Source organism: Seriola lalandi, unplaced genomic scaffold (assembly GCF_002814215.2).
Source record: "Seriola lalandi dorsalis isolate HSWRI2012SDOR001 ecotype SW California unplaced genomic scaffold, Sedor1 jcf7180002052274, whole genome shotgun sequence".
NCBI lineage: Eukaryota > Metazoa > Chordata > Actinopteri > Carangiformes > Carangidae > Seriola > Seriola lalandi.
In genome coordinates this window covers 2090417-2101780 of record NW_019522827.1, presented here as the reverse complement: position 1 = coordinate 2101780, position 11364 = coordinate 2090417, and the positions used below count along the sequence as shown (strand labels likewise).

General features: G+C 39.1%; 1 protein-coding gene across 1 annotated transcript; it reads left to right on the top strand.

The window, feature by feature from the left end:
* The first annotated feature begins 79 nt into the window (after positions 1 to 79).
* LOC111650419 (uncharacterized) lies at positions 80 to 10028 on the top strand. Its single transcript, XM_023400320.2, has 11 exons — positions 80 to 234; positions 4625 to 4773; positions 4901 to 5089; positions 5579 to 5640; positions 5832 to 5885; positions 6068 to 6166; positions 6636 to 6771; positions 7324 to 7442; positions 7633 to 7728; positions 7821 to 7931; positions 9539 to 10028. Exons 1-11 carry the CDS (start codon positions 218 to 220, stop codon positions 9602 to 9604), a joined length of 1098 nt encoding a protein of 365 aa, XP_023256088.1. The 5' UTR covers positions 80 to 217; the 3' UTR covers positions 9605 to 10028.
* The last annotated feature ends 1336 nt before the right edge of the window (positions 10029 to 11364 follow it).

Genomic DNA, 11364 nt, shown 5'->3' with positions numbered 1-11364 from the left:
CCCCCTTTCTCCCCCCCTCTCTCCTCCAACACGCCCACAGAGGTACAGACAGACAGGATACCTGGTAGACTTGGCAACACTGGGCGTTCCCAAACACTGCTGGGCTTGAAGAGCCGGTTGGTGGAGTCATCGTGGGATTCATCGGCACCAGCCGCAGAACATCAGCTGCACAGCCGAGAGCGACAAGTCACCGACCTGCAGCAGCGCAGAGGACAACATGAGCAACATGAGCAGGTAAGAAGTCGGGTGTGATTTCTAATGAAAGGAAAGCATTGATGACAGAGGCAATTAAGGTGTGAATGAGCTGCAGCATGACACTCTACTGAAACATAAACATGTTGCAGGTGATGTTAGACTCACAGACCTGCACTTTACTTTCAGTACATTTTTAATTCTCAGGTACATGTACTTAATTATTTCAATTTTATGCTACTTTATACTTGTACTACACCACAAGCTACATTGTGGGGATTCTGTTGCTCCTGTTTCTATTGAATGTAAAATTAATGTTTTTGGATTTAACTCCATTAGACTTTAGTCAGCTTTGTTTCGCCTTCCAAGAATAGATAGTGTGTGGTTAATTAATGTTACAAAAGGGAAATAAAGTAATTTAGTTCAGTTCCCTTGAAAGGTTTTAACTGAGAATAATGTGCATCTCTGCTACTCTGCACATAGAGCGAATTGTGCTTTTTGCAGGACTGAAACAACGTGACTGTTTTTATTGTAACTTTCAAAGACCAGTGAAAACAACAGCACAGTGATATCCCAATAAACTCTTTCCACCACTCACAAAGTCATATTTCATCCCATCACATCTCAGTTCAATTAAAATTTTATTTATTATTTTATTTTATTTTTAACTTTATTTCAGCAGGATCATCCTGTCTGTTTCAGCTGCTGCTGCCCCTTGAACATATATTAATATTAATAAATCAATGAAAGTGATAATAATCTGCACAGTCTGTCGATCAAGTATAATTACATCCAGATTTCAGTTTACGTCTATACTAGTTTGTTCCCGTGTAGATCGTCTGACTGCTTTCATATAGTTGATTAAATGCAGTTACACACCCTCCTGCACAGACTCAGACTCAGATCACGAGACATGATTTCTGATGTAACTTTCTTTATCTCAATGCATCAAGCAGTTAAGTGGATCTGTTTCGTATGTTTGTGCTCAAGACGACTGCTAACCCATTCTGAGACATGCATACATGTGTCCCATTGTACTTCTTTAACATGAACCAGTGCAGGGGATGTGACCCCGTGCCACATTCACTGTCCACTGAGAATTCAATCAAAGCCACACTGTCATGTGCTGCTCTCTGTCTTTTTAGGGAGAGATATTTACACTTTTCCTTAGATCTATATGTAAAGGAGGAATGGCATGAACAATGGCTCTTCTTTCAGCTATGTCTGAAATGTAATGACATTATTTTTGTGATCTTGTAACATGCTGACGGTCGCTGACACATAAGAAGGACAGTCTACAGTAGAATGGCAACTAGTGTAAAGGTCAAAAGCTAAATTCTGAGTTGGTGCTAAAGTGGAGAGAAACTAACAAAACAATAATAACATTAATGAAGTGAACGTATAAATTAGTGAATCTAATCTAATATAAATCTGATTTATTTCCCTGCATAAATTTATATACATCTCAAATCGTAGCTTGACCTTTGGCCAGCAGCCGGTTAGCTTAGCTTAGCATAAAGCCTGGAAACAGGGAGAAATGGCTAGCCTACTTCTGTCCAAGGGTTACTGGATTTAAATCTGCCTCCCTCATTTGTTAAATCCATACAGTAACTGAAGTGTAAAATTGAAAATTTAACATTTTGGTATGGGCCAGATTATTTCTTCCACTGGACTGGTCACCAGGCAACCAGCAGAGACTCCAGGATGCGACTGGTCCCTGCCAAGAAATAAGTAAAAGAGCAAAGTTTAGTTTTTACAATTAAACAGTGAAGATATAATGTGTTTTAGAGGGGTTGGTAGGTGGATTTTATTACCTTTGGTAAAAGGCTGTAGCTTCATGTTTACCATACACACATGGGAGTGGTCCCCGTCTTCTTATGTAACCCTTGGCAAAAGAAGCGAATAAATGCATGTTCCTGCTTTAGGGCATTGTGCAGGGGTAATTAAGTTAAACAGCAACATGTTTGCAGAAAAAAAGCAAGGGCTCTTTAAATTCTGTAATGCGCTTCAAAGCCTTGTACAGTGGTGTCAGTTTGCTAGATTAGAAGTCATGCTGACATTTTTTTTTTTATGCTCACAGTTAAAAACATCAGGGGGTGGAGCTGGGGTCGGGGGGTTGGGGATAATGGTGTGTGGACCTGTAAATGTACACAGTGTTCTTTTTGAGCTCTCGCTTGTGCCACAGCTCAATTTATGCAGGTTTCTTCATGAATAAGAGCAGAAGAACAAGTTTCACAAATTGTCCTCTCAACAACTTTGTAGTGAGGGGCTGAACCTATATGTTAATGTCTCAAGGATTCAGATATGCTGCTTTCAAGTCTTTAGTCTTTAGACTTTAGTGAGCATGCGTGAATATGAGTTGTTTTTCTCACCGTCAGATGCTCGTGTTAAAAACTAGCACAAGATACTAGTGCATCCAGCAGTTTGGGCAATGAGCTTCAGTCATAGTCAACCCGTGAGAACAGGATGCATCATCTAATAAACAACAGTCGCTGGTTTTGAATGAAGCTGTTTGTATTGAACACAACTTTATTGTGGAGACAAACTGAGAATCATCCAATCCCCGTGCAGAACCCGCTCGCCTGCAGCATATATCTGTATACAATTATGGTGCATTCCAAAAGTTACAACTTTTGTCCTTCCTCCAGCAGCCAATAAACACCACAGAGTAGAATGGAGGAAACATGGGAGGAGGAAAGGAGAGCGGAGCAGGAAGAGAAGGCGTTGAATGTTACGTATTCAGCATTACAGATAAGGAACACAGATGTGTCCTGCTCTGTTTTTTCAGCGTTCATAAAAGCATGAGGCTTTGATTAATCTGGTTTTCATTGGTGGCCCAAACATGTTCCATGACAGTGAGGTGTTACAGTTAATAAATTTAGTTTTGGTACTTCTTAGGCTGTCTGACAATTAGAACTAACTTCTTAGCAAGAAAATCTACAGATAACCCCTCGCAGAAAAGAGCAACTAAACTTTGTTCTTTATCGTTGAACTTTAGCCTCGTTGTGATCTGTGCTCAAAGTTGTGGTTTGTTGTAGAAACTGTTGTAGTAAATTCTCACTAAAATATACTATGCTTTATAAATATACTGAATGTTAAACTTATATAATCCAATGGAATAGCTATGCTCACAAGTGAGGTTAGATTTGTATGTGAACCAGCCTTTGTTTGTTATAGAAATGTTATAGAATGAAACCTGGAGGGAATAAAGTTAAAGAAAATGGTCTGAAGGCCCTGGGAGCAATGGTGTTGGAGTAGCAGCCGTAGCGAGGCCCAGATTGAGGGTAGACGAGGACCTCAGGTTTAGGGTAGAGGGGAGGCTTTTGGATGCCTGGACCTACTACATGCCTTGGCACAGGAGTCTTAGGATAGATGAGAGGCTTCTGGACACCAGGTCCTACTACGCTACCCTGGTTTGGGGAGTTCCACACGGGGCTGGACACCATTGCTCTGGAGAATCCACCTAAGAAGGAACTATATGTGATCGTGCACAGGCACTCTGTCTTCAATTCGGATCCGGATCTGATCTCGCTTTTATTCTTGTGAAAGAATAAATTATATTGCATTGGACTCTGATCATCTCCAGTGACTTCTTTTTTTTAATCTTTTTTGACTCCAGTAAAAGTGCAGTTTTGTAGAGAGTAAAGTGTTGGTGAAGAGGTCTAAACTTAGTCTCTGGCCCGGCCCTGGACCTTTTTTCCTCCAACAAAACTATACTGTATTTAAATATCTGCAAATATTTGTTAAACATATTTTGATTTTGTGGAAGTTTTTCTAAAGCTTTTAATGCACATGACTTGAAGCAGACAGACAAACATCCTCTGGTTCATGATGTCTTGACCGTTCTTATATTCACTCAGTTCAGCATTGCTTTACAAAGTCAACACATAGGTTGCGGTCAAACCATCATAACTTCTCTGCTGAGCTCTGTTTGCAGTGACCATTGAACGTAACGCAAGTGGAGGCTCACCGCATTACCTATATCATCTATATGTTTACAGGTTGTGCAATCACTGTTGCAAAGATGGACTTTAAACTTTAAATAAGAATGGGACTGACCATTCTGTCAAATCCTCCAACATGTGGGGCAATAAAAAGGGGTCACCCTCGCAGGACTTTGTAGCAGGACGTAATTGGGCAGTTTTGCATTTGTCCAGGTTTGCTATTTAGGCCAAAAGTCAGAGTCCCTGTTCTGTTCTCCAAACCAGCATTTGTATACAAGAACATCAGCCAAAAAAACTATTGTGTTGACTTAATTGATTTTTTTTCTGAGTTGCCTTTTAATCTATTTTTTTTTTTTTGCCAATTTAGTCTATTTAGTCATACTTATCAACCAACTAAAACAAATGCATTACTTTATGCACATATACATTATGCATGCAGTACTTACCTGTGCTTCTGTGTTGCTGATTAAATATTTCCCTCTCTGCAGATGTCTGATCAGCCAGGTGGAGGTGCAAAACTTCATCGAGAGGTGTATGATGGCCGTGGGCACCAAGCAGCACCATGCTCGCAGCCTGGCCGAGGTCCTGGTGGAAGGAGACCACAGAGGCCACTACAGCCACGGACTCAACAGGATGGGTAAGTGGGGAGCTGGACGTTCATCACCTTATATGCGTGTTTAACTTAAAGATGGCAGCACCATGGTAGTGGTATAGAAGAAGAAAGAGGGTAAAGTGTGCTCTCTGTCCTCTGTACTTTTCGACAGACATGTACGTAAAGGACATCCAGTCTGGAATCTGTGCCAAGGACGGTGAGCCGGTGGTGGAGAAGGAGAGCGCAGCCACGGCGCTGGTGGATGGGAAGAACCTCCTGGGTCCTGTGGTGGGGAACTTCTGTATGAATCTGGCCATAAAGAAGGCCAAAGAAGTTGGTATTGGCTGGGTGGTGGCACATGGTGAGTCCCTTTTTTTTTTTTTTTTTTTTTAAGGACATCTTGATGTGGTTGACTTAAACTTCAAAAGGCCATAACTGTGGCAAAACAAATTTGCATTGTATGGATAGGACATGTTCACTACTTTATTGTGAGCTACTGGTTCAAACCAACATGCTCAGGCATCACATACAAACCTGTATTTGATTGGACTGAATGTCCAGCATTCATAAAGGGATTATTTTCCCTGTTTAGTTATTAGAATGGTGTTTGGCTCATATAACAGGCCATTAAGCCTGGCAGTGAGGAAAAACAGCTGCAGGCAAGACACACAGGTTGGACTTGAAATACTATAGTTCCCTTTTATAAAGCATCCCTCTCAGGTTTATCCGTTTTATTTTTATTTTGTCACTTGACTACCGTGGAAAAGCAGTGAACACATTTTGATGAATAAAACAATGAATTACCATTGCTTCTAACCCATTAAATGCTAATGGAACTTTTCATTCTTAGGTTCCAATCATTACGGTATTGCTGGATACTACGCGATGCAAGCTCTGAAGGAAAACATGATTGTGAGTGAAACATTTATTTTCTTTTGGACCCATTTTGAATATCTACACCGTTGCTGTTGGAAGATAAAAATGTTAAAATTGTTTTACATTTGTTTCAGTTTCAGTTCAGTTTTCTCCAGAAAGGAGAAATTTTGTATTTCAAAATGTTATTTACTTTTCTTTTTTTTCTAATATTGATCTGACCACCACAGGGCATGTCATTTACCAACACGTCCCCACTGGTGGTTCCTACACGTGCTAAAGAGGTAAATGTATTATTGGTACAATAGAATAAGCTGCACTGCATGACACATAAGAGTTGGTCTTATTGTACTGTGGACATTGTTCAACATACTGACTGAATGTGTATTTATCCAAGATGTTTTCTAAAACAATCCTGCAAGTAAAAATCTTTCCCATCCTAATATCATGACCCTGCTGTTTGTAGTGCACGTTGGGCACCAACCCCATCAGTGTGGCGGCTCCTGCTAAAGACGGAGACAGCTTCGTTCTGGACATGGCCACATCAGCAGTCGCACTTGGAAAGGTAAGATCAGATTTTTTGATTACCGCATACCTAAACTGTTTGGACAAGGAAGGTTTGAATTATTAATCTAGTTTATACACAGACTGAGTTAAGTGGGGGATAACAGGGAGTGTGAGTACTGAGAATCTTTTAACTTCTGAGTGGATTCATGTAATTGCTTCACATTTTGTGTTCCTATTAGCTGAAAGAGGGTGAGGCAAATCCTATTATTAGTCCAATCAAAATAAAAATCAACTCAAGGTGCGCTGAGAGTTGGATGCAATCGCTCCATCAGCTTTTCAGAAACTAGTTTCAATGGCAGAAGCACTGAATTACATTGAATTACTTTAAAAAGTAAAAAGTAAAAAACTTTATTTATTTAAACAAACATATTTGCTTCACATTCTGATGTTGTGTACTATAATGTCTCATTTATCAAACAGTTTTTTTCATCTTACTCTCTTATTTAATGTCATTGTCAATGTCGCAGGTGGAGCTCCACGAGCGGCGTGGAGACCCCATTCCTGAGGGCTGGGGCTGTGACGCTCAGGGAAAGCTGACACCAGACCCCAAGAAAGTCCTGAGTGGAGGAGGACTGGTGCCCATTGGCGGCAGTGAAGCCACAGGTCAGAAACCAGTAGATACAGGTTGTACAAGTGTTAGCATTCAGCTCAGGGGGTAAGAGATCCGATTCAAGATGTTTCCATTCTGTCACTGAAATATTATACTGATGTTGTCATATCGTGTTGAAATAATCCCCACGTGCTACTCTTTCCTCACATGTTATTTGTTAACAGTCGATGAGAAATTGTACAGTTTGTAATTTAAGCACAGCTCTGACTGGCTGATTGTCAGTCTTTTATGTGCAGCATCTACACAGATATTCCAGCTCTCTCTACTATGGGTTAATTGTATATAATGTCACGTAGTGTACAGCAGTGGTTCCCAACAATTAGGTATTGCAAGTGGACTGACAAATCATTAGCAAAACAGTACAATTTAAGCCAATGATAGGAACTTTTATGTTGTGGGTCGGATTGGGGCCACCAACATCAAGTGGGCTATGAGTTGGGAAAGGTCGGGAACCTGCTATTTTACAGTATTTGTTGCACTTAACCTTTCATTACGTCAAAGGACTGAAGTTCATTCATGTCATGTTATGTCTCTGTGGCTTTCAGGAGGGTACAAAGGCTACGGTTTGGGAATGATGGTGGAGGTGTTCTGTGGTATCTTGGCCGGTGCGGCCTACAGCAAACATGTCCGCACGTGGAAAGTAACAGACCGTGTTGCCAACCTGGTACATTTGATTTGTCGTTTTTTTCTTTTGGCTTGTGTTGTCGTGTTATAAAGTTATCTGTCACTGTTATCTAAAAGACAAAATCAATGGTGCTCAGACGGAGGGCATATTTTTGAATACGTCATAGGCCTATTTACTGTTTGTGTTGGGTCAGTTCACAGAGTTGTCATCGTCCTTGTTGTGTTTTCAGGGTCAGTGTTTTGTGGCGATCAACCCAGAGAACTTTGCTCCCGGGTTCAGCGACAGGATGTCAGACCTGCTGTCCATCCAGAGAGGCCTGGATTCTGTGAGTAGGTCCCACTGCTGCCATCTTGATGTACACACTAATTGAATGTAGATGATGTCCAGTCATTTTGTCATTGTTGCTGTTTATTATAGGCTGATGCCAACACTCCTGTTTTGACTGCTGGAGACCCGGAGAGGATGAACATGAAGAAATGTGAAGAGTTGGGCGGGATTCCCTATCACATCAATGTCGTAAACTACATGGTAAGACTTCATAAAGTGACTACAAATCACCAAGAAAACGATCCCCTGTTGTTTTTCTACTTTGAAGATTAGGAAAGGCAAATTTATTTGTATAGCACATTATCATACACAGAGGTCATTCAATGGACTTAAGAGAAATAAAAGAAGCATAAGAATCTGGGTAAAAGGCATTAAAAGAAAACGGTATAAAATCAGTATAAAAACACTGATAATAAAATAGATAATATGTAATTTAAGTGCAAGATTAAATGAAGGCAGAGGTGAATGGAGAAGTTTTTAGCTTCATTTTAAAGCCAGTTGCAGATTTTAATCTCCATTGGGAGCTGGTGCAGTGGGCAGCATAGTGGCTGAAAGACATTTCACCCTTTTCAGTTTTAACCCTAGACACCACTAACTGACCAGCTCCTGCAGATCTTAGAAACCTTTTGGGCTCATATACAGTGAACATTTCTCGAATATACAGTATATTTTGGGCACAGGCCATTTAGTGACTTATAGACAATATTTAAAACTTTGAATTCAACTCTGCATCTGACTAGAGGCCAGTGCAAAGACCTGAGCACTGCAGTAATGTGCTCTCGTTTCTTAGTTTTAGTCAGAACCCGAGCAGCAGCATTCTGAGTAAGTTGTAGCTGTCTGATGGTCTTATTTGGTAAACCAGTGAGGAGAACACTGCAATAACTGACTCTGGAAGATATAAAGGCATGAATGAGTTCCTCTAAGGCTTGGTTAGACACAAGGTCTCTGATCCTAGCTATGTTTTTTTTAACTGTGTTACAGCTTTAATGTGTTCACTGAAAGTAAGATGCCAATCTGTGATTACATTGAGATTTTTAACATGGGTTTAAGTGTTTAATGCTCTGCACTCCAGGTAGGCACTTAGTTTCACCCTTCCTTCTTTGTTCCCAAATAGAACTATCTCAGTCTTGTGTTTATTTATTTGGAGGAAGTTTTGTTGCATCCAGCCATTCACTTTTTCAAGGCACAGACACAGAGTGCCTGGGACTGAAAGCATTAGGTGAAAGAGCTAAATAAATCTGTAAGTCATCTGCATAGCTATGATAAACCACCTTGTGCTCTTGAAACATATGGCCAAGAGGAAGCATGTACAGGTTGAACAAAAGGGGCCCAAGAATGGATCCTTGTGGGAATCCGTATGCCATAGTGGTTTCCACTGATTCATGAGTACCGATAGAGACAAAACAATCCCTACCTTCGAAGTATGTCCTGAACCATGTGAGGACAGTTGAGTCCAACCCACTTCTCTAATTTGTCTCACTGCACTAAAGCTGCACTAAGATCTAGCAAGACCAGGATAATTATTTTACTTGAGTCTGTATTTAGGCAAATGTCAACAAACAAGATATAGCATATTAACTAGTGAGCTTTAGAGGTCCTCGCAGGCTGATTTTGTTATGTTTGGACAGAGGCAGGCTAGCTTTTTCCCTATACTTCCAGGTTTAATGCTAAGCTAAGCTAACTGGCTGCTGCCTGTAGCTTCATATTTAATGTACAGACGTGACAATGGTATCAATCCTCTAATCTAACTCTCAGCAAGGCGAGAGAGTGAGCTAACCTGATGCAATCTTTCCATTTTATGTCTGCAGAATGAATGTGCTAAGAAAATTGGTGCCAGCCCGCTGCTGCCTTGTGACAAGCTTGTCCCCATTTAACTGGTCAAGATTATCAAGGTTGGAAAATATGGCACTTTTGTTCATCTTGAAGTCCAGACTGAGCAACTCGAGAACACGCTTCATGCACATTACATATACATATACTGCATGTTGACAGTCTTATTTTATTCATCTCAACCACACTCGTTAGGTATTTTAATCTTTTTAAACTTCTTTGAGGTTAAAAAAAATCATAACTATGAAATTTGTAACAAAATGAAAATATCAAAAATGTTTCTCTTTTAAAGGACTTTTTCAAACATGTTTTTTTTCGAGACATCCAAATCTAATGCTTTAAACATGTTGTATCTCTGACAGTGAAATACGCACATTCTTTGTCTGAAGCATTTGTAAGTCACAGATTTATGAATGATGGATGCCTGGGTGTGAATGAGTTAATAAAGCTTGTTTGGTTATGTTGAAAGATGAGCCAAAGTCAATGTGGTTTGCTGTCATTACTGACAGTGTTACTTGACAGTTGGGACACTCCCTGTTAGAGAGCCATTTTACTTTGCTCAGGATATAATGCAGTGTAATTTTATAGCTGTGCAATAATGGCTACAGTATAATGCAAAAAATATATTTTTTAAATGAAAAGTATTTTAAATTTTAATACCTAAAGTTCAGATGATCTTTTTATCCTGATATCATAAATCATCATTCTTATGTGCCTTATTAAATACAAGCTATATACACCTAAATTGTATTGTATTGTATTTCTATGAATGAATTTATTGCTGTTTCCTTCATGTTCATGTCCCTTATCAATATCTATATCTGCAAAAGACGAACCCTTAGGCATGTCAACCACCAGATGGTGACATAAGCCACACATTTTTGAGTAGTTTATATGGTTTTGATTTAGTTTAGTATAACAGTTTAATATAGTCTTGAAACAGGTTAAACATGTCATCTTTATTAAAACATTATTGATTATCATTCTTTGCCACAATTAATTTATATCCTTTAAACATGTTTAAAATCAGCCATTTCTTTTTTATTGCTTTGTCTTTATCACTTGAGTTTGAACCTTTGTTACTGGTCATATAATCTGCACACTTTGACACAATTTTTCAAATTCACTATCCAGTTAATTTTAGAGCAAAATCTCATACAACAGAAATTAAACTTTGCACAGATATAAAAATGGAGCCTCTGTGTTGAAATAACCAATGAGGTCAATAAGGTCAAAATTCCTGTTACAGCTTGCATGTAAGATTTTGTGACCACTAGGTGGAGACATAGTCCGAGTGAACTTCTGGGTTTGGATCTTCACTACTCATGAAAACTTATATGTTTTTTTTTTTTTTAATTAAAAAAAATAACAAAAAAAGATACTATCAAGTGTTACCGTTGCCTTGGCAATGTTAACATATTTGAGATATGATATGTGACCAGAAGTTAATACACCAAAACAACTTTAAACCTTTTTATTCCACAATAACCCCTGAAGTAAACCAGGCAGAAATAAGACACTTGTTGCCCAATAAAGGCGAAATACAATACATCATTAAAAACATAAACACACAAATGAGGACTGAAACATGCTGGCAAATATGTGATGGTTGCTTTGAAATATTCTTTATTACTATAACAAACTAAATGACACTGGTTAACGTTTTGATAATTTAAGGGTTGAATAATTTTCAAAGTTAGCAGTGCTTGGATTAATTCCATTATAACATTTAATCTGTTTCTTTCAAGACAAACTAAAATACAATTATGTCACCTTGATCTCCCTTCCCAATACATAAAGTAAA

Coding starts and splice junctions, on each gene's coding strand:
- LOC111650419 (XM_023400320.2), top strand. Junction 5,090..5,578: donor TGGCTGGGTGGTGGCACATG/GTGAGTCCCTTT, acceptor TTTCATTCTTAG/GTTCCAATCATTACGGTATT. Junction 7,932..9,538: donor TCAATGTCGTAAACTACATG/GTAAGACTTCAT, acceptor TTATGTCTGCAG/AATGAATGTGCTAAGAAAAT.